Consider the following 24,055-nt stretch of genomic DNA (forward strand, 5'->3'; position numbering starts at 1 on the left):
ATCTCTTTGGGGAAAAGTAATCTTATTTAAAATAAAAAAGTAAATGTAATCTTCCCCTATATTGAAGTTTATGCTTTCCTACAGGAAAGACCGGTTTTTATTTTATCAACGCCTGCGTTCCGCGACTATTCAACAACTGGAAACCATAGATAACATCCGTAAAGATAATATACCTGGCAACTTTCAACGGAGTACGGATCTGTCACAGCTCGTGAACATGTTTGTTTTTTTCGTGAAATAAGTTTTGTACGTGGATTAAAATTTATTTGGATTCGAATTTTCATAAAAAATGTTATCTCAAGTACCCACGACAACCGCGCATAGAGAGAATAATATGTCGAACATCGCCCCGACGCCCTCCTCAACAATAATGGGTATACGCGAGAAAGAAAAATATATTGAAGACTTCGACTTTCCTCACTGTGACGACTCGTGCAAGTATGAAAAAGTTGCTAAAATCGGACAAGGAACCTTTGGAGAAGTGTTCAAAGCCAGAGAACAAAAGAGCAATAAGAAATTTGTGGCTATGAAGAAGGTTTTAATGGACAACGAAAAGGAAGGTTTTCCTATTACTGCTTTACGAGAAATACGTATTCTGCAGCTTCTGCGACATGAAAACGTTGTTAGCTTACTGGAAATATGTAGAACCAAGGCTACACCTCAAAATAAACACAGATCGACATTCTATTTAGTGTTTGATTTCTGCGAACATGACTTAGCAGGTTTGCTCTCAAATGTCAACGTGAAATTCAATTTAGGCGAAATAAAGAAAGTGATGCAACAGTTGCTTAATGGTTTATATTATATACATAGTAATAAAATTCTTCATCGTGATATGAAAGCGGCAAATGTTTTAATTACTAAAAACGGAGTACTAAAACTTGCAGACTTTGGACTTGCACGCGCATTCAGCTTAGCCAAAGTTGGCCAGGTGAACAGGTACACAAATCGGGTGGTTACTCTGTGGTATAGGCCCCCTGAATTGCTGTTAGGAGATAGAAATTATGGTCCTCCAGTCGATATGTGGGGAGCTGGTTGTATAATGGCAGAAATGTGGACACGGTCACCCATAATGCAAGGCAGTACCGAGCAACAGCAACTAGTTCTGATATCACAGTTGTGCGGTAGTTGTGTGCCAGAAGTGTGGCCGGGTGTGGAACAATTAGACTTGTATAGTAAGATGGAGTTGCCCAAAGGACAAAAACGTAAAGTTAAAGAACGACTGAAGCCATATGTTAAAGACCCTTATGGTTGTGACCTACTTGACAAGTTGCTTCAGTTGGATCCCGCAAAACGATTTGACAGTGACACGGCCTTGAATCACGATTTCTTTTGGATGGATCCTATGCCATGCGATTTGGGAGTAATGTTGGCTCAGCATACACAGAGTATGTTCGAATACTTAGCTCCTCCTAGACGTCCAGGACAGAGGCACAACCACCATTTGGCTGGACCACAAAATCCACCAAAGCCTAATACTAACATGCAGGATAGCGGATATCAGGATAGGGTTTTTTAAATTAAAAAAAGTTGGACTGATTATATACTGAAAGTATATACCTATTATATCGCTAAGATTTATGCAGTCTGCTTATCATAAATATTTTATATTTTTTTTCCAAGACACATAAACTTTATCTGCGAGGTTATTCTAACATATCACTTAACTCTAAAGGTAATATAAAAATTGATAAACATTTATCATTTATTGTGTATTCAGCCAGTTAATTATTACGGGAAGTTAACTGTCAAACTTGCTATCTTTTAACACAGCCTCTCATGACCTTGCTAATTGTTTTAGAGCGAGATAGAGTATGTCAATTACATATTGAGATGTGATTATTTTGAAAATTAATACCATCTGCGTCTCGGCAGCTGCCGGTAACGCTTCAACTTATAGTTAGCTGTGAGCTCTCAAATATTGTTGGTTATGTTCGATTATTATTTGAAGTTGGTGGCTTTGTACACAAAAATTCGCTTCGGGTAGGAGAACCATACATGAGCACACACGAACTTGGCAAAAAAGAGACACGACATGTGTGCCAACTTACATTATCACTGTGTTACCAATTATTTTAGATAACCGCCTTGTTTATGGAATTTATTCTGTGTTAATTAAAATTACGGAAACGTGTTAACTATTTAGAATAGCCTTGTTGGTATTGTAAGACTTGAGTCTATTGAACATGATCAAATTAAAACTCAAATTGATCACGGATTACCAAAATTACACACAAACTACCTATATTGGAAACAAATATTAAATGTAATCTCAATTTTTTTATGTGTTTGATTAACTCATAAAATTCTAATTAAGTACATCAATGATATCACTTGTTTTAACGCTCACTGTTTTCAGTGAAATATGTCTTATATGAAACTAGAATTAAAGATCCTTCATGATGAAACTAGCCAGAAAGTAATTTTGTAAAAAAGACTTTGTCCTATATTATATGTATATGTTCATAACGTTATAATATAGAATACAATGGCGAAGGGTGGAGGTAGGCTGTGGAGATCTGATATAAATAGTGCACACTTAACTTTGTCAGACTTAATGTTATTATTTGTTTTCATTGAACTAACAATGCAAATAGTGATAGTTAGATTTTAAAATTCGATTAAACCCTGCCTAACCAAACCATAATAAATATTCTTTTCGTCTGTGAAATTATGCCATGAAATCATACAAAGTTTAGTGCGCAATATTTATGTCAGATCTGCAAAGCATACCCTCCACCCTTGGCCACTGTTAGAATATAATATTAATTACCCATGTAAAAATTCTATAACATGTGTATGGATTTAAATAAATATTGTATGAATTAAAAATGTTTTATTAATCCCTTAAGTTTTATGTTTCCTATGGAATGTGGTGTGGCCAGTGTAAAGAAAAATAAATCTCTTATATTTTTACTATTAATGTATTTTTAAAACAGGTATGTAACAGTGGATAATAAATTAGACATTTAGCAATAAGCAACAACAATTCAAGATAAATATATTTACATAGCATAATGTATATGTAATTTATTATGTACATAAATATGCACAGGATTCATACATAAATGTTGTATTCCTTTTTAATTAAACCATTTTCTTATTCAATGATATATATACAGTGGAACTTGGTTATTACGAGGAAGATGGGACTGACTGAATTTGCTTGTTATATCAGAGAATACGTATTTTTAAATGAGCGGTCACTTAACACAAAAAGTCGAAAATAAAAAATCTGAAAACCATCATAAAAATCCCCGAAACAAGCATGGCATTCATGAACTACAAAAGAAGTTGTTTATTGTTATAAACGCTGGTAGGTACCTACTGACTTCACAAACCTTGGATTTTTTACTTATTCCAACTATGTTTTCAAACGATTGACAGATTATAAAATTTTTGACGATATTTTAGCTCGGTACCTATATCCGATAAGTTGCTCGTTATAACAGTGAATAAATCGCACTGTGAGTGTAAAACCAAGGTATCTGCAAAATACATATTTTGGATATATTAGGGTTTGAAGTCTTCATTTTGTTAGGAGAAATAGGTTTCTAAAAAAAAACCATAATATTTGGTTTATATCTACATTATATTGCATATTCTTTCAGTTGCTTCACTTTTACATTATCAAGTTCACGGCTTTTGCAGTTGTTTTGCATTTAATCTCAAAATTGAAAAATTTGCAGATGCCTTGGTTTTACACTCACGGTGCGAAATATATGGAGAAAATCATAAACTAAAATGTCAACGAATGTTTCCTCATTTCATCCGAGATCTCGCCATGTCCGAGGTCGTAATAACCGAGTTCAACTGTATATATAATTTGGAACAACCTAAGAAATGTACCTATTAGATTTTTTGTTTTTTTCTAATAGGTATGTTTCTAAGGTACTAAATTACGCATAAGTACCTACTTATAATATAATTTCATTCATATAAACAAAGACTACAAAGCTACAAAGATGAGTTTGTAGCTTGAAATAGCTGTCATTACCATCAATCCAAGAGTAATAAGAGTATAATTTTGAATAAATACTATTGTTTCAAAACCACCATGAATTTAAATAAATAAGTAGGTATAGTGAAACCCCGATTCTGCGGTTTTCAAGGGACCCTAAAAAAACGATAAACGCGGGAAATATAATTAAAAAAAAAAAAAAACGTTTTTCTCCTGGATTTTTTTCGACGCCTTGAATTATTTTCAGTTTCTCAGCTAGAGTTCTAGTTTTCTTCATGGGGGGCATTTTAGTTGTGACTTATAAAAATTCGTGATACGAGATGCGAGGCAAGCCTGAGCGCCGACCGACCTGTGCAAACAAAGCGACGCGATTGAAAGGTCTGTATGTACGAGGGTGGGTCAATAAGTCCTTAGAAAAGCCGACAGGTGGCGCGACTAGTACTGTAAGCGGTTTGTTTTCATGCAGCGGCACTACCGATTCAGTATGCTGCGAAGTTTCAATCAGATTGGTCGGGTTGTTGTGTGTTTCTCGTACATTTAAAAAAAAAATTTGCTTGTGAAAAATGGAAAAATGGAAAATTGAGTTTAGAGCTGTTATTAAACATTTTAATATAAAAGGGTTAACCGCAAAGGAAATAAAAAATGAGTTGGATTTAGTTCACGGCATATCTGCTCCTTCACTTGCAACTATTTATAACTGGTTAAATGAATTTAAACGTGGTCGTACATCAACAAAGGATGAACCACGCTCAGGACGTCCTGTAGAGGTGACTACACCAGAAATGATCAATAAAATCCACGATATGGTGTTAAGTGACCGAAGATTAAAGTTGAGTGAGATAATTGAGGTTACAGGGATCTCAAAAGGTAGCGTCATTTCTATTTTACATGACAAATTGGGCATGAAAAATATTTCTGCAAGATGGGTGCCGCGTTTGCTCACAGTCGACAATAAACGCAATAGGGTGGTGGCCTCTAAAGCCCTGTTGTCGCTCATGCAACGGAAACCGGATGAATTTTTTCGTCGCTTTGTGACTGTAGATGAAACATGGATACACCACTATACTCCCGAGACGAAAGAACAGTCAAAGCAGTGGATTGCAAAGGCAAACCATGTCCAAAGAAGGCGAAAACCGTAAAATCAGCTGGTAAGGTTATGGCTACTGTATTTTGGGATGCACGTGAAATTATTTTCGTTGACTATTTGGAAAAAGGAAAAACAATAACAGGGGATTATTATGCATCTTTATTGGACCAGCTAAAAAACAAAATTGAAGAAAAACGGCCTCATTTAAACAGGAAAAAAATCCTCTTTCATCAGGACAATGCCCGTGTTCACACATGTTTACGATCAATGGCTAAAATTGAAGAATTGAAGTTCGAATTGGTCGACCACCCACCGTATTCGCCAGATTTAGCCCCCAGTGACTTTTTCCTTTTCCCAAACTTAAAAAAATGGCTAAGTGGACAACGTTTTTTTTCAAATGAAGAAGTCATCGATCGGACAAATGCTTATTTTGAGGACCTTCCGAAAACTTATTTTTCTGACGGTTTAAAAAAAATTGAGAAACGTCTAACCAAGTGTATTGAGCTCCAAGGAGATTATGTTGAGAAATAATAAAAAAATACAAAAATAAAAACTGTTTTAATGCTTTTTTCTAAGGAATTATTGACCCACCCTCGTATCATAAACAATTCCATGAAAGCGAAATATATTCAACAAAAACTGTTAATCGGGATAATATTTGTGACAGGACCATAATATTTAGACGATAGATAGAGGAAAACGATAAATCAAGGAACAGTTAATGCGGGATTATTTAACATTGTTCTTATGGGTGTTTGGCGGGACTTTCAAAAATGAACGATCCGTGCGAGAACCGTAAATCGGGGTTCCACTGTAGTTCATTTAAAGTAGAAGTTGGTAGCCAAAATCTGCAGAACATTGTCTTACATTTACGACATTATTATATTAATAGCAATAAATACAGTTAAGTAATCAAAAAAAGTCCTAAGGCATTATATTTTGTCAATGGATGAATTTATTTAAAAGTAATTTATGATCTTAGCCAAGATGCCAAGAAATAATTTGACACTTTCAAATATAGTAAGTAATAAATCATTTATTTTTAAAGAATAATTAGGCCAAAATGCCCTAATCCCGATGTGTCCTAATTAAGCAGAATCAACTGTATTTATAAAATATTAGTAATGTAGTAATTATTAATGTACAAAATTACACTGTAGAAAAGATCTAATTTTTAATATTATATTATGAGAGTGTATATTATTATCTATGACAAATATACATATTTTTTAAATTCTAATAACAGTTTTAAGAATGAAGAGATCCAGCATACTTATTCATTGGTAATCCACATCGCTTTGAATAATATTTTATACATCATTGGTACCTATGTACTCAGTAGGTAGTATTATCATTTCTCAATGAAAAGTGTGATTTATTGAAAAATAAAATTATACACTATGTAAAATACTATGGCTTTCATTAACAAGAACATCCTAATGATGGTTTAGCTACCTGCTTACTGGAGAGCCCAATTCGAACCAGCAGGCCACGGCTTTAGAAGAGGACATTCTACCATTCGTCCTTCGCGAGGGCCTCCTTCGCTGTTAATATTGGTTGAAAATGTTCCGATGGACAAAACCGATTTAATTATAAATTTTTAAAAAATTAGTACAAAGAAATAATAGTTCTGTTGTTATTTAACTACTGAAATTCATTACAATTATGAAAAATCACATATATAATATAATATAATATACACAATGTTTGTAGTAACGAGTACTTATGCCAAACTTATAGTAAAATTGTCTTTTTATAATAAACTGTCAATTCAGGTAGGTGTTCCTCGAGATTTTACAAAACATTTGAAGAGTTCCCCTAACCAAAAAGGTTGGGAAATACTGCCTTACATTTACAATCAAACTTACATTAATTTACAAACTATTTTCGAACAAATTCAAAAGCCTTCTAATTTCGCTTATCCTAGCTGCATGTTCCCTAACAGGCCCCATAGCTCTAGAAACTTCTTCACCTTTAGCTAAAACTGTGTACATACTCTTAATATTAGAATCCATTGCATCACAAGTCTTTGACACGGCATTTTTATACACTTCGACATTGTCAGCAGTAATTGAGGATATAGAATGAAGGACTCCTGATAAATTTTCAATCAGACTGTCCACGGACTGTGCAATTTTTTTGGCCTCGTGTTCCAAGTCATTCAGAACCGTAACATCAACTTGACCAATTTGCGGGGCCAACACGTGTCTATACAACGATGAGTTCAATGGGGTGCTAGACCGCGAGCGTCCACTGAAACTGGGAAATTCTCCTTTCTTTGTCACAGGGCTTGATATTTTAATTTTATATTCCAGGTCATCTGCCACAAAATGCGTCATATCGCCATCGTGCATTACTGTTCCATCTAAATCTAGAGGTTTAGTTTCTGATGAGCTGGTAGATTGACAGCACAATGATAAAGGTCGCGACGGGCCTAATGTCGCTGTCATTGTTTTATCTGTGGCGCTGGTGATATCGTTTGTATCAGAATTAAAAGAAATTTCACTGTAAGAGGCTGTCATACGAGATGCGGCCGTTTCGTCATCAATTTCATATTCCCGAACAGGATTCATATCTTGTTCGAATCTGGAACTTTCTTGGTCGTATAGAATATCTCTATGAGAATTTTCATCGATTGTATCTCTAGACATTTTTATTTATTCGGCGTAAAGAGACGCAATATGATAGTATTGGTTAGTGTACGTAAATTTTAGTGTGTAAGTACTTTAAAATATCGAATATGCTTAAATTTGCCATACACAGGTAATTAGACACACTACTTTGGCGTTGTTTTTAAAATTAAATTGGCATAATCACAGAAATTATGGCATTCTGACAGGTAAACAGAGAATTGCATACAGTGTTGCCATATTTTTGTCACCGAATTAGTATTTCGCAAAAAATATACCTAGTACTCGTTGAATGACCACTATTTTTCTGCATTTTAACAAAATTACACCTATAGTGATAAACGATTTTTTTAGGTCGTCTTTCGGCCAAAATGTGCGACTTTTGCGAATTCCGTTTCAACTCAGGGTCGAGAGCAAAATTAAAGTATTTTCAAACTTTTAAATCATACATAGTACGCGGGCCAAAATTATAGTACGGTTGGCAACACTGCTCCCATAGGTTCGTATCTTTCCACCTGAACGAAACAAATCAAACTAAACCATATACAATATATGTACAAATTGTATGAGTAGAAAGTAGACCGGAAATGGAATGAGATTTGACGTTTGGTTCAGTGTATCATTGAAAATCAAACCGTTCTTGGACCACCAGAAATGGTTTGACATGAAACGTCAAACTAATTCGGTCGACAAGTCGATTCAAGTCGACATGAAAACAATTAAACAAGTGGTCAATTAATTATGAAAAGCTTTAATCAAAAGTAATTTTTAAAAACTTTTGTCATAGGTACCTACCTATAAATCTTATCATCATCATCAGCCGGGGTCAATCCACTGCTGGATGAAGGCCTCCCCAAGCTTTCTCCAACTCTCTCGGTCCTGTGTCGTTCGCTGCCACGTATTTCCGCCGAACTTTACCAGTTCGTCAATCCAGCGGCTTTTAGGGCGACCCTGTGGCCGTTTCGTACCCCTTGGGTACCACTGGATGACGGCATTTGTCCAGCGGCCGTCCTTTCGGCGAGCAATGTGTCCCGCCCATCTCCATTTCAGCTGTTTGGCAACGTCTATTACATCGCGTACTCTTGTCTGCTTCCTAACCCATTCGTTCCTCTTACGGTCCTTTCGCGTGATGCCCAACATGCACCTCTCCATGCCTCGCTGTGTGACTCTTAGCCTTTGGACATCTCTCGTGTTGAGGGTCCACGTCTCGCAGCCATACGTGAGCACGGGTAGCACAGATTGGTTGAACACCTTACGCTTAAGACATAATGGTAGGTCACTCTTGAAGATAATATTCAGACGTCCGAAAGCACTCCATCCGAGCTTTGTTCTTCGAGCAATTTCATCGTGCATGCTTCCGTCTATGGACACCTGCTGTCCGAGATAGACGTAGCTGCTGACTTGCTCGAGTTGGGTGCCAGAAATACAGATAATCGCAGGGTCCGAAATACAGTTCCTCATCACTTTTGTCTTTGAGACATTTATCTTTAGACCGACCGTTTGACTGACATCCGCGAGTTCTTGCATTCTACTTTGGAGGTCTTTCGGGTCTTGTGAGAGTATAACAATATCATCTGCAAAGCGCAGGTGACTGAGGTGCGCCCCATTAATTGAAACACCTTTTTCCTCCCAATCAAGTTTCCTAAATAAGTCCTCAAGAGTAGCGGTGAATAGTTTAGGTGAAATGGTATCACCTTGCCGGACACCTTTGTTAATGGGGAATTTACACGACCGTTTGTGGAGTTTCACGCATGCTGTGGCATCACTCTCAAAATCATTATAGAATCTTCGGAAGAGACAGTTGCTGCTGTGGTCGAACGAGTAAGCAAACTTTCAAAGGAAACGTTGAATCTTATGAAGCTGCGTAGGAGTACGAAAAGCGAACAACAAGTTGCAAATGATCTCGAGTACTCCACGCTGTGCAAAACTCTACGTAAAAACATACGAGAAGATCTTCGTAAGTTCAATATGAACCTTGTTGAATCAATTGTTGCGTCAGGAAGGAGCTTACATAAGAACAAGCAGCATCTGTCAATAGGGAGACGGCAGATCACGACACTAAAAGCGCAAGATGGAAGTATCGTGCGTAACTGGGATCATCTACTGGACACTGTTGTAGAGTTTTACAGCGCTCTATACAAAGATGACACTGACATCAATTCAGATCTTCCGTTGAACGGAGAATATGGAGATCCTCTTCCCGAGGTTACTACCACAGAAGTGGAATATGCTATAATGTGCATGAAGAGTGGGAAAGCCCCGGGAGAAGATGGGCTGACTATCGATGTTCTCAAACGGGCCGGGAGGACGGTGAGCGAAGTTCTCGCACGTCTGTTCACGTCTTGTCTGCACGAAGAGAACATCCCAGAGTCATGGAAAAATGCCTCCATTATTATTCTCCATAAGAAAGGAGACACTGAAGATCTGAAAAACTATCGACCAATTAGTCTACTGCCAATTCTGTATAAGGTTTTCACGAAAATACTCTCAAACCGTCTCGAAACAGTTCTAGACGAGAACCAACCAAGAGAGCAAGCCGGTTTCAGAAGAGGCTACAGTACTATGGATCATATACAGGTCGTCAGGGAAATCATAGAGCGCTACCAGGAATACAAACTGCCATTATATCTTGGTTTTATAGACTATGAAAAGGCGTTTGATTCCATCAAAAAATTCTCAATTATAGACGCCCTTAGCAACCAAGGAATTTCCAGACGCTACATAAACATATTGAACAGTATAAATCTTATAAATGAACTAAATGGCTACCTATTCATGAAGCATTATTTATGTTTTGTACATTTAAAATAAATGAATACGACAGTCTGTTAAATTTGTGTTATTGTAGACGACGATAAGTTAGAATTTCATTACAAGTTGACGTTTCAATAAATGTGTTTCTGTTTTAGAGACTAATAATTATGTTATTGAATTAATTTTAAGTACTGGCAACACTAACAACGATAACGCAATGTTACCATTTGTTAAATTTATTTACGATTGACTGCTTCGTTAATACTAGGTAATTCGTAAAATATACCTACACAATATGAAATTGATTTGGTAACTAAATTAGTATTCTCAGAATAATACTGAATAAAATAAATATTTTATAAAATATTGTACCTACCTATAATACGAAAACATATTCTTGGCTAGGTACGTCTTAACACTGTGAACTAACATGCTCCGCCCATTTTTAACCTCACTTCCATTATAAACTGACAAACTCCTCCCATTTAGTAAACAACAGTGCCTAGTAGCGTAGCCAAGAAGATGTTTTCGCTCAGTACTACTTACCTACAATTTTATTTATCTGTCAAAATTTTCATAGACAACCATAGACTAATATACTTATCAATTATCTATTCTCTATGCCAGACGGGCTTTGAAGTTAGTTATTAGTCTTTGGTGCAGTGTTGCCAACCGTACTATAATTATAGTATTTGTACTATAATTTTGGTCCGCGTACTATGTACGATATAAAATAGGTATAGTACGCCCAAAATACTATAATTTTGAAAATCGTACTATAATTTTATATAAAAGTACTATAATTCTGCATTTGCCATTTCGCAATCGAGTGGTCTTCGAAAATTTGGAAATCTGCGGCCCGCGGCGAAATATTTTTCCTAAAAAAAACAAGCCGACCCTGAAAATTTGGGAACCTGCGGCCCGCGGCGAAATATTTTTCCTAATAAAAACGAGCCGAAATTTTCATTTTCAACAGATGACAACGCGTACTATATTTTATCTCCAAATACTATAATTTTGGAGGCTCTGTAGTCTGTACTATAATTCCACTTTTAAAATATGGCAACACTGCTTTGGTGCTTCGCCTGTTTATGGCCTGTTTTCTCTGTCGAACTTTGATTCTGTATTAAAAATATAGTCACGTATTGCAAGAACAAATTAAAATGGCGAGTTTAAATCTACCCGCGTTAGTAAGTCTTACGAGAATAATAAATGCTTGCTCCAGCAGAATTTGTCACCCTTCTGTCATCCGGTAAGTTTATTATTGCGCAACTGAGAACAACATAACCTCAAAACAATACTTACAGTTGGATGATGAAATAATATTATATATACTGGTATCGCTGTATTCCATTAATCACTAGAGGTGTCGGAATCGTATTGCTCATAAAAAAAAATATTGTCCACGGTTACGTCAAAATTACCTTTTCTATGGTAGGTACCTACCATTATAATTATTATGTCCACACTCCCAGATAAAGTTAAATAAGCAGATGGATTGTTTCTATATAACAATTTTACGAAATAGTTTGCCATAAAACTGAAGTTAATTCTGAGAATAGTAAATGCAGAACACTTCATCCTGCTATTTTTATAATGGTCAATTCGTTTCACTAATATGAATGCACAAAAATGCTGGACTCCACTGAGCGAAGCGTGTGTGGTATCTTTGGACCCGTTAATAACACAGCCGGGGTGGAGACAGAGATCCAATGACAAGCTGTACGAGAGCCCACACATCATACAGTCAATGAAATAGGACCACCTTACATTTGGGAAGCTGGAAGGCAAACGGAGAGATGCTTGACCACATAAGATAAAGAGATAGTCTTGAGTCAGCTTTGAAGACCTTATGAGTCAAAAACATAGTAAACATAAAACATAGTTTTTGACATTTCCTAAGGCAATTGTGGCTGTTTATTGGTCGGACTATTGGTATTAAGCAAAATGCAACCCATTGGTGAGGAGTAGTTTGTAGCCAATGAAGTTTATATCGTTAATGTGAATCGAACGTAAATGTGGGCTCGTTGCAGTGAATTTTTTTTTAATTGAGTTGTTTTCTTTTGGTTACAGATTTCGAAACTTTTCCACGGAGGGTGCAAATCCAAAGCCAGTGGATCCTGCTGCCGATCCAAATTTGAGTGAGTCGGAGAAGAAGCTCAAAGATGAAATCGATGGACTTAGTAAAGACTTGGATATGTATAAAGATAAAACCAGAGAATTTGAAGTGAGGAATTTTATATAATACATGTTATAAGGGTGTAACAAACGCCTTCTACATTCAATGTGAACCAACCTATCTAAGAAAAGTGACAATTTGTAACGTTACGTCATGAAAGAGATTTGAGAAAAGAATTTTATTGGTTTAGTCATAATGGTTTTCACTACCAAAGTAAGTCCGTCACAGAGTAGCTCTTGCTGACAAACTTTAGGACTGATAAAGATCATATTCTAGAATCTAGGCAAATTAAGCACATCAATAACTAATTCTTGCCAAAATGTCCCTTACGCCATCACCACTGAATCCATTCTCAAAATTAGTATTATTTTTAACCTTTTCTATGCCTCACGATAATATTAGAGTTGCTTCTTTATAACTTTGCACTCCCGGCTCTAAAATGAAAATGATGTAAGTAATTGAGATACCCGGGGTGGTAGCGGCTAGCTCAGATGTCCATCGAACCCCGGATTCACAATAAAAAAGAAATTAAAACGGTTGGAGTGGAAATAAAACTCGGTCTTTCGTGTTCGTGACGTGGTCTTATATTTTCTTATGATTTTTAGTTTCACAAATTTATATCAGGGTTTTTTCGATTATAGTCGCAGGTCCTATCCTATTGGAAAAGGGACGCTTACTAACTTTTTTTCTCTTTTTAAATTCCTCAGACCCACGCCAACTAGTAAAAGGGACTAGTGATTGGCCAAATCTGATCGCATGATCTTTGATTCGGCGAATCACGAGCCTGACCCTGGCGCCGGCGCGCGAGGATTTCACGCACAATGCGCGGCAAAATTTATTATATTTGAATAAGTACTTATATTTAGTCTTAAAATTATCGCTTTCATCCATCATCATTTATACTTTTTAAATTAAATTAAATGTATCTTAATTACACCTCCGCCCAATATGTGATTTTCACACACCGGACGAAGGCCTTTACTTAATTATAAAAAAAATACTTACGTGGTTGAGCAAGGAATCAGATTAGATGTTTTACGAAGCCGTTTCTAGAGGTCAGGGTTACGTTTCGACTTATAGCTACTAAATGATTATTTTACACCGGGAGAAGCTCGCCTGTAACAGGGGTGTATCATAATATATTCTAAAAATATTTTTTTACATATACTAAAGTACTATCTATTTATTTTCATATTACTACATTTATTAATACAAGTGTATATCATTTGATCTAATTTTATGCGAGTTAATTAGGCAAAGAGGCGAATCAGTGTACTAAAGTGTAAAAAAAAGTGTAAAGCTATAAAACGTATATGATACTATGACAGTATCCGACAGGCCGCAGATTTTTAACGACACACCTTTAATGTAGAGCGAAGCTCTTCCTAAAATTGCTGTAATATCAATAATTTGTGACTTAGTATTTCATAATTATTCAGACAGATGTCACTGTGTGTTTAATTTTTTAGATTATGCAAATCAATCGACAGTAGTTAGTAATTTGAGTTTAAAGTCGGACGAGATATGTATGTGCGGCCTGTCGATCACGGCCTCAGCGAGAAAACTCGCTGAAGGCATAGAACCGGTTAACTGGACAGGCCAAGAAAACAACTATCTTTGAACATTTTTTTCTAATCTAGTGATGCATGAGATACTTTCAAATTATGTATGTTCAATATATTATATAGAATGTTACATTTTCAAATCTTGTGAATTATTCGTTGAATAAAAGAAATAGTTTATTAAATTATCAGTAAGTGCAAGTACGTTATATAAACATGTAATCCGTGACGTCAGTTATTAAGGCATTTAATTGATACATATCTTGATTTAATATACAAAAACCAATAGCCAAGATTATAATGCAATTTGATAAGCATTTCATGTAAGAACTACATATTAGTTAAAATCGTCGTAATTAAGTAGAATGCCTGTAACTTAACTGGAAAAGCACACTGGCGCGAATCCAGCGGTTACAGGTTCAAGTCCCGTCGGATGTCATATTTTTTTCTAAAAAAGATTTTTTCTTGTAGGTGTTTTGAGATGTTTTCAAATTATGCATGTTCAATAAAATAAACTTAACAATAAACCAATACTAGGCTGAACTGTATCATTACCGTACAAAATTTAAGTACTTTGACAGACACCAAAGGAATAGTATATTGGTCATTATTACCAACGCAATTCCTCCATTATATTTCAATAATTACAAAATATGACACGATAAATATTCAAAATCATTCAAAATAGGTCACTATAAATTTAAATTAAAACGTCTTGGTTGAGTTGTTAGCATTAATTCTCATTACTCACTAATCATCAGTCTCAATGATAGGAGCACTCACCCGGTCAGTGAGAGATGTGAGTTTGAATCTCGCTTGGTCCAATTTTTTTTCTACGATTTTTTTAGTGGGCATGTTTTTCAAAATTATGAATTTTCAAAAACAATAAAACCTTGGATTGCGAGTAACTCGGTCCGCGAGTGTTTTGCAAGACAAGCAATTTTTTAAAATTAATTTTAACTTGATCAACGAGGCAACAGCAAGTGTCATTGGATAAGTTCCTTGTTAAAGTAGCACAAAGAGAAAAAGATTTCAGTGCGCCAACAGATAGTGATTCCATTAGTCACAGTAAAAGTCGTCCTATGCAATAATTAATAAATTGGCTAACATTATATTTAATTTAAATAATAAAAAAGATATTTTGTACTAATCATAATATTTTGTATATGAATATTTTTGTGTTTTGGAATTAATCATCTGTTACATATTATTTCTTATGGGAAAATACACTGACATATGAGTGCTTTGGATTACAAGCACGTGTCCGGAACGAACTATGCTCACAATTCAAGATCTGACTATAGTCATTATGCACAAGGAATTGTACTGTGAATGCCATTCTGGAAGTATGTAAAACAATATTTTATTTTAAATATTAACTCATAATAAATTATTTGACAGGACAAATACAAGCGGTCGCTGGCGGATGGAGAAAACCTCCGGAGACGAATGACAAAGCAAATAGAAGACGCCAAAACATTTAGTATACAATCATTTTGTAAGGATTTGCTTGAAGTAGCCGATACTCTTTCAAAAGCCACAGATAGTGTTCCTAAAGATCAGGTATGAATATCCAGCTTTGTAGACATATTGATAATTCTAAGGTGGGTTGTATTATACAAACTCCGCACGAATGCAACACTGATATGTTTCGAAGCTTTGTGCATGTGATCTAGTTAAGATGCATAAAATAGATATAACTTAGACTCGTTTCACATTTACACATAACTGAATGGGCGCGTTTAGACAGGGACACACGAGTGTCGCGTTCATTTATATGTAAATGCAGAATCTCGTCACGCTAGTGGCGCCACACAGGTGTCCCGTTTGAAATGGGTCTTAATGTACTGTGTGGCGCATCATTGTTCATTGGATTGTCAATTAACAAATACACATTTTTTTAAAACATTGAAAGTAAATACAGGTAACCTCCCCGTTCATCGTGGGGGATACGTTCTGGACATGGTCGCGATAAGTGAAATTTCGCAATCGGGGGGATTCCCTTGTTTGGCCTCTCTACGTTTATTGTGCAAAATTTGCGATTACATACTGTCAAGTAATGCATTATAGCCACGTTTTACAGCACTCACACTCGCTTGTAATCTTCGTCATTCTCTTCTAACAACTCCATGCATTGATTGTGAAGAGATAGGACTTTTTCAATGGTTTTAACACTTAACTTTTGCACGAGAATAGGTTTGGAGACATCATTTTCTAGGGACGTTTGGGAGTCCATTTCCTGGAGCTCTTCATTAGTTAAGGGTTCACCGTGTGATTTGAACAAAGTGTGAATATCATCTACAATCTACATCAACACCTTCGATGCCTCCGGATATGGCTATAAGACTAATCTCTTCGATGATATTTTGAATATCATTTTCATAATTGCAGTGAACTTCAACAATTTCACTGAACAACCTTTTCCAAACACCCTTCATACACGACTGGGTGACTTCATTCCACGGTTCGTCTGATAGCTTTCGTAATATTAAATTGTTTCCACCAAACCCGCATGGCATCTCTATCACCTCCATCAGTTTCTTCAATCAGTTGAGAGAAGAAGAGTTAGACGATCCTTGAATGCTTTAAATCTAGAAGCTGTCTTCTCTATGGAAATAAACGTACTTGTTGGCATTCGTTTACATTAAAAATTAAATTTGGTGGATAATTTCCCCTTTCCACAATTTCCAGATTTAAAAAAAGATCGCGATATATTGAATCTGCACTCGCCGGGGTCGCGATGAACGGAGGGGGGGGGGGGGGTCAAAAGTTATATAACAATTTAAAAAAAATACTTTAAATATAAATGTTCGACCTTTTTGTTTTTCGATTGCAAGTATACAATTCTTTCAATGTGCATAATGTACGTACATTATGCTGTGTTCTCTTGTGACGATTATTGTAATTCAACTGTCTGGTGAACATTGAACACGAAATCGAAAGGATCGTTCCCATGTATTGACTTTAGTTGAACCGATAGTCATAATCAAGATGGCGTCAAGGGAACTGTGAAATCACACCGTAAAAATATTTTTATACATAGAAATTGATGGAAGGCATAATATAATATATTATGCATATTATCTGTTTTGTATGGCTTTTAAATTCTTTTTACAAATTTCCAGGTATCCGAAGCCAATCCTCATTTAAAAAGTCTTTTCGACGGATTGATAATGACTGAAGCGCAGCTGAAACAAGTTTTCCGGCGGCATAACTTAGAAGCTGTCAACCCTATTAAAGAGAAGTTCGATCCTAATCTGCACGAAGCATTGTTTGCTCAGGTATAAATTACTCCTAAGTACCTCAAACAACCGTAAGCCATTTACATTTTCTCAACAGGCTGTGAAATATCGTTATGTTCAGACCAAGAAGCGCAGAAGACGTTCGCTTTGTCAGAGAGTTCAATAACCCTAAATAGATGGACATTTTTTATAACCTGAGTTTTTCAAGTATTGAGGGTAAAACTGGTGAAGGGCTCATCAGAAATTGTATGCTGTCTTTTTCTATCAAGGTTTGAATGCCAGCAAGACCACTAAAGCCATTAATGAAGTATACTGGGAAGCGTTATAGTTAAGGTGATGTCTTTACCTACCAGAGGCACTTAGCGGAAAAATACGAAGCTTGCAATTTGAGACATTTTTTTGATAATTTACAATTTCAACTGTATTAATTAATAAATATGTATCTGAAAACATTAAAACGAAAAATACTTTTTATTTTAAGTGAAAGATAAACTGAGCGTAGTTATACACAAAGCAGCCAAGCCACAATTTTGAAAAAAATGAGTTATTGTGATTTCCATAATCTCACACGTTTGTTTTACATTTTGCACAAATCAGCTAAGCTGCTGTCAAACTGTAAAACACAACAACTTTACAAATCGCTGAATATGACTTTTTCGATCTGCATAAAGCAACCAAGCTGCTGTCATACAAAAATGTCATATAAATGCGTTTTAAAAATATGCCATTTTCGATCTGCATAAAGCAACCATATGATAATATTATGTACCTAATTATTAAAATCCTAACTGTGTAAGGTGTGTTTTTCTACATTCAATTAATAAACATTATTTTCTCAATTACATTATATGTTTTTCATTTTATTATATATGAAACATATAATATAATTTAATATATAGATTTTTCATGTAAAACTTATTGCCAGGCAGCTAAATATTAATTTATAATTTACAAGTTTTTCGAAATATTTTCAGAACTTTGAAATTCTCATAATACTTGAGTAACTTAGAAGGTTTTTTTAAAGAAAATAGTTGCAAAAATAAGAGTTGGCTGCATTCCAGAATGATCATTCTAAAAAACAGTTTTGCACAAAACAGCCTGGACTGCTAAAACACCATAATTTCATAGATTTTATGCTTTTATCAAGTTACACAAAATCATATATATATAATATCTATCATTCAAATTGTATAAACAGTATACACAGGCTTTGTGGATTTAAAGAAACACACGTTATATAAAAGTGCTTCTATCTCTGACTGAGGTTGGTGTGGAATGGCTGCTTTGCGTATAACTACGCTCAACATATAATAATGTAACAAAATGTTATAAAATGTGAATTTGTCACTTATTATTATGTATATTTTATGGTCATATTTATTATTAAAATTTAGTTTATTAAGTTTTCTATGCTGACATTAATAGATTTTTGACTAATTCATAGTTTTAATATTTTTTATATTTATTTTAAAAAACATTGATTTTTATAAAAATATAAATGTGTATATGTAACTTGAAATCCTTTTTATTTATATGAAATCTTATTTAGGTATGGTCCCAATATTGAAGCTCGATAAGTATTTCGCACCCCCAGTAAAATACTGTAGTAATCCAAAAATTGGCATTTTGCAGGAGAGCCATTTGAAGTTTCAAATATTTTTTGTAAATACAGGAAAAGTCTGAATGTAAAAATTATTACTCATTTTTATCCAAAAACATGATCTATTTTCAACTGTATTCACCATTTTTCGCTAAAACATATACAAATGGAGATATTTGAATATTTTTGAGTTACAACAGTATTTTATTAGAATATTTGAAAATTTCATGGTAAAATTTGAATCAACTCAATACTTTCTATGTAAATTTCCCTACCATCACTCTAATAATTTCGACTAATTTGTTGGGCACTGTAAAGGAAGGTTTTCAAAAAATTAAGTTACGGTACAATCTTTAAAGATTTATTGAAAAAAACATAAAAAATACAATTATTAGTTCAAAACAACAAAAAAATACTTAATTATTTTATTTAATGGGAAAATAAAAATTTTAGGTACGACTTTTTCACTTGGAAGAGAAGCAAAAAAAACATAATAAAATTCACGATGTTTAGCAGTGCAGAGAGAAAGCAAATCCTTCTTTTTAATTGTCGTTATTTTTGGCCGCTCTTATATGCTTTGGATAAATTGAGACCATCCATTGGTAACGGTTTACCTATTTGCCGTTGACGAACATTCAATTTCCTACATTTTTCATGATAACTGGTTTTAAAAAAAATAATGTATGGCTACTTTTATAACTTTAATCTTCTGCCACAAAACTTTTTCTCCATTACCATCTGTGTTGTAATTTTTACCGATTTTATCTGCTAGTTTTTGCATGTTGTGAAAATTATTTGTCGCCACGGGTTTAACAATGTATGGTTGTCCTGTTTTCTTACTTGTTTGTACAATGGTAACCATTTGGCTGGGCACAAATATTGGTCCACTTTTTAGAGCCCTAGTCTTCTGCTGCTCAATTGTAGAATGGACAATATCGCCTTCATTTAGCTCGCCCGGTGACCAAAAATCGTTTTATTTTTTGTGAATTCCCGATGGCATATAAATACATTGCAGCAATGTATTTATTTTTATTCTGCCCGGCACAATTGTCTCTGTAAAAAATAAAATGCTCAGAGTGGTGATATTTTTCACGCAATCGAATACACAGCTACCAACTTCATTGGATCCTCATGCAGCTTGACTCTCACCCCACATGTGTCAGTTTGCAATATTTTCAGTGATATTATAGACTGTAAGATTGTACATGGCCAACTTTCGTTTATAATAGAAAGTTGACACATTTCCGCAAGGAAGCGGTAAAACAGCCTGCAAATCATATACAGCTACATTAATGACGCTATTTTGGCCATTAGTTCGGGATTCTGCTACGTCTTTGGTCTTTGCATCCTTTGGCTCTTTTTTTCCAGGTTGATGTGTCTCATACTTTTCATGAAGTTGTTCTTTTTCTTCTGGTGAAGAATTATTGTATAGGTCGCATTCAACGCACAAATCTATTTTAGGCTTAAAGAAGCCAATATTAAATTCGTCATTAAATATGGATGCGTATAATAATGTTCTTTTCCAAATAGCATATTGCTGTCAGCTTGTTGTTTTTTGTATAACCGATACATTTCAGCAATTGTTAATTTACCATCTAAATACAATCTAGACGTCTGTGGACCCGAATAATGTTGCTCGATCACTGGGAAAGACTTAATGTGAGCTCTTATATCATTTTTTAAATCATCATCAATTTTTTTGTGATTGCCATGATGACCTCTTTGTTCTGGAATTGGCATTCCGGAAAGTAGACCTCTTGTTTTCCACGCAGTGGAGCAGTACCTTTCACTCACCCCAAATGTGTTGATAAAGTATTTTTTGCATACTTCTTCTATTGAAGTTGATAACAAAAATTGTTGCCTCTGCTGCTTCCGGTTTTTTTGTTTGAATACTTCGGAACAATAATATCCATGCAACTAGTGAGAAAATTACGCTGTATCTCCAGATCTTCCTGTAGTAACAGAGTTACAACAGTATTTTTTTGAAAAGTATTGTTTTAGTTTTTTAGAAAGCTTCTTGTAAAATACTGTCGTAACTTAGTTACAACACTATTTTATTATCGATTTAACAGTTTTCGGAAAGTAATGTACTGTATTAAGTGCTTTCTCTCTGACACTATTTGAGTTTGAGATACGACAGTATTTTATTAAAATAGCAAAAAAAAATACGAATCCAACCACATCCATAACTCGAAAACGCCCATTTCAGACTTACGACAGTATCTTACTGGGGGTGCGATTTATAAGTATTCAGTATTTATTTTGTAAGTTTATCTTTGTAATCAAAAAAATGTCTCAAATTGCAAGCTTCGTATTTTTCCGTTAGATGCCTCTGGTAGGTCAAAACATCACTTTAAACAGTCGACATATCGTCGCTGTAGGATTAGACCAAATGTCAAATGTTCAGGAGACGAAAAACAAATTTTATTATCCTATATAATACATGGAGGTATTTAAATTGTTGTTTTTACAACATATGAATGCTGTATTCATTACAAAGTAATTTAAAGAAAAGGATGGTTCTGGTCCATTTAGATACAAAAAATCATTCTGCATTAAAAGGTCGATTTCGACAAAAACGGATATTCGACAAACCAATCCTATAGTGACGATATGTCAATGGTGCGTTTAGAAAATACTTTCAATGAATAATTAATTCACAAGATTTAAGAATGTATCATTCTAATTATTGAACATACATAATTTTGAAAAAAAAATAGTTAATTATAAAGTTCAAGTAAGTTACATCATAAAAATATTGGTGAAAGCCGTGACGTCAGTTAGTAATTGAAGTAGTAGGTAACTACTTTGATTTAATAAACAAAAACCGATTGCCAAAGTAGCTTGATTTGGAAGAGCGCTGATCAGTAGGTATTAAAAATGGCCAATAGTTAAAATTTGTCACAATTAGTATGTTACCGCGTAGCATAAAGGTAATGCGCGGACGGGGTGTAAACCCAAGAGATGCAGAGTTCGATTCCCTGCCGGGGGTGGCTTACTTTTTTCAAAAAAGATTTTTTCTATTGGTTATAATATATTTTCTCAGAAGTGTTTTTCAAAATTATGTATGTTCAATAATTAGAATGATACGTTCTTAAATCTTGTGAATTATTCGTTGAATAAAAGAAATAGTTAATTATAAATATGATTGTTGTTTTTTAGGAGGTGGAAGGCGCCGAACCCGGCACTGTTGTTGTAGTAAGCAAGATTGGCTATAAGCTGCGAGAGAGATGCGTACGGCCAGCTCTTGTGGGAGTTGCTAAATGAGTTTTCGAACACAGCATCACATTCATCGTCAAAACAATCATGTTGGGCAGAATAGCTTGCCGATATTATTGTTCAAAGTATAACTGTCACCGGCTTCATCGATCACTATTATTAACTGCAAAACAATATCTCTATGACTGCTGTTATTTTCTGAGTCATCTCATTTTATTTTATTTAACAAGAACAATCAAACAGCCAGATATTGTGCATAATATCAGACAGTTTCTGTCATCAATGGTAAAATATTTTATGGAAATATATAGGTGTCCTTTAAGCTAATTCGATTATTGACCACTTATGCAATAGTTTTGGGTTTATGCCACTTTCTACATACAAATTTGATGTTTTGTGGCGATTTCGTTTCAAATAATGAAACTGAATAAATTATTTATGAAATGGCAGGAATCTAAAACCATTAAATAATAGAGTACATGTTATGTGAGTATTAAAGAAATCGCGAAATACTCAAATGTTCCACTATACACTAAAGTCTTCCGCCCACGGAGATACTCAAAGAAGACACAGCTGAAATTTAATGCGTATTTCAATGGGCTCTCACGGCGTAACTAGTTTGTAAATAGTTTGTAACACGTCCGTGATTTATCACTGGAGACTCAACATACTGGTCTCCATGCTATTGGTTACCAACTGAAACCGTCTAAGTTCTAATCTGAATGTCAATAGATTCAATGAAATATTATAATATTGTCTTCTTTTTCTCAACAAATTTTCAACACTGACACTCACTCAAACGTTAAAGGAACACATTGAAATATGAATGAAGAATTTTTGTACATAAAATTTGTGGCAGAAATGGAGAAATTCCCCAGCCTGTATAATTACAGGCCGTTTGAGTATTCACGCAGAATGTTCCATTTGACAGTTTGCCCTGTGTGCTAAACATCAGTTACTGATCAGTTTGTGACTTCAATCACCGATCAGTCAATTCTTGATTGAATATCTTTGCGGGCGAAAGGAAGACCTAAGGGCCAAAGCACACTGGAAGTGGCTCCATGGTGTGGTGTATCTGCGCCACGTATGCTTCCAGTGTGGTTTAGCAATAAATGTAGAGAGCAGTTGAAATCCAAAAAATATTCTTACCATCTTGTTATATTTGATGTTAATACAATAAATAAAATTGTGAGACTACAGGCGACTCTCTATTTTCAAGCATTCTACTTTTGTACAATTCGCTATTTCGTACATTTCTTAAAATTTAGATTTTTGTCGATATTGCAAAAACTGTGCGCTTCCATGCAGACGCTCCTCTTTCCTCCACTCTCAAATACGTAAACAAGCTTAGTGTTGCGTTAGGACGCGTGCTGATGCGTTGTGCGTTTTGCCAATTTATTTGTTTATGTAAATATTTCGCCCATATAAATTTATAAACATGCGTGAGAAACGGAGAAACTGCGGTGCTGATATGGACAAAAAAAAATTAAGGACTCATAAAGTTCATACGATCATGACAAAGATGGAAATAATTAGGCGTTCTGAAAGCGGCAAATCTTTTGCTTCAATCGTCCGTTGGTACAACATAAACCGGTCTACAATATGTTCAATTTTGAAAAACAAGATAAAAATTAAGGAATATGTTCAAAATTGTGGAAATATATCTTCAAAGTTTATTTCCAAAAGAAGAAGAAGAAAAAGACAAAAGTAGTGATGGATGAAATGGAAGATCTCTGTCATGGTGGATTGATGATCAACACCAAAAAGATGTCCCTCTGAGTTTTTCAAATATTCAAGTTAAGGCTTGGAGATTTTATTAAA

General features: G+C 34.8%; 3 protein-coding genes across 3 annotated transcripts; 2 read left to right on the forward strand and 1 right to left on the reverse strand.

Moving 5' to 3' along the window:
- The first annotated feature begins 172 nt into the window (after positions 1-172).
- Cdk9 (Cyclin-dependent kinase 9) lies at positions 173-3,208 on the forward strand. The gene has a single exon (XM_085954857.1). It carries the CDS (start codon positions 290-292, stop codon positions 1,517-1,519), a length of 1,230 nt encoding a protein of 409 aa, XP_085810983.1. The 5' UTR covers positions 173-289; the 3' UTR covers positions 1,520-3,208.
- Positions 3,209-6,780: 3,572 nt separating this feature from the next.
- BORCS6 (BLOC-1 related complex subunit 6) lies at positions 6,781-7,822 on the reverse strand. The gene has a single exon (XM_085954858.1). The coding sequence runs from the start codon at positions 7,697-7,699 to the stop codon at positions 6,923-6,925; it is 777 nt and encodes a 258-aa protein (XP_085810984.1). The 5' UTR covers positions 7,700-7,822; the 3' UTR covers positions 6,781-6,922.
- Positions 7,823-11,480: 3,658 nt separating this feature from the next.
- Positions 11,481-23,887, forward strand: Roe1 (grpE protein homolog, mitochondrial Roe1). Its single transcript, XM_085954624.1, has 5 exons — positions 11,481-11,684; positions 12,506-12,659; positions 15,575-15,736; positions 17,299-17,454; positions 22,178-23,887. The coding sequence occupies exons 1-5, from the start codon at positions 11,596-11,598 to the stop codon at positions 22,280-22,282; spliced, it is 666 nt and encodes a 221-aa protein (XP_085810750.1). The 5' UTR covers positions 11,481-11,595; the 3' UTR covers positions 22,283-23,887.
- Positions 23,888-24,055: the final 168 nt, after the last annotated feature.

This window comes from Rhyacophila brunnea, unplaced genomic scaffold (genome assembly GCF_057557595.1).
Source record: "Rhyacophila brunnea isolate RB1 unplaced genomic scaffold, BYU_Rbru_1.0 scaffold_4, whole genome shotgun sequence".
NCBI lineage: Eukaryota > Metazoa > Arthropoda > Insecta > Trichoptera > Rhyacophilidae > Rhyacophila > Rhyacophila brunnea.

What these genes read in the sequence shown, in the direction of transcription:
- Cdk9 (XM_085954857.1), top strand. Translation starts at nt 290, where the DNA reads ATGTTATCTCAAGTACCCACGACAACCGCGCATAGAGAGAATAATATG.
- BORCS6 (XM_085954858.1), bottom strand. Translation starts at nt 7,699, where the DNA reads ATGTCTAGAGATACAATCGATGAAAATTCTCATAGAGATATTCTATAC.
- Roe1 (XM_085954624.1), top strand. Translation starts at nt 11,596, where the DNA reads ATGGCGAGTTTAAATCTACCCGCGTTAGTAAGTCTTACGAGAATAATA. An exon ending in ATAAAACCAGAGAATTTGAA is followed by an intron (nt 12,660 to 15,574) that starts GTGAGGAATTTT and finishes ATTATTTGACAG; the next exon opens with GACAAATACAAGCGGTCGCT. An exon ending in ACGAAGCATTGTTTGCTCAG is followed by an intron (nt 17,455 to 22,177) that starts GTATAAATTACT and finishes GTTGTTTTTTAG; the next exon opens with GAGGTGGAAGGCGCCGAACC.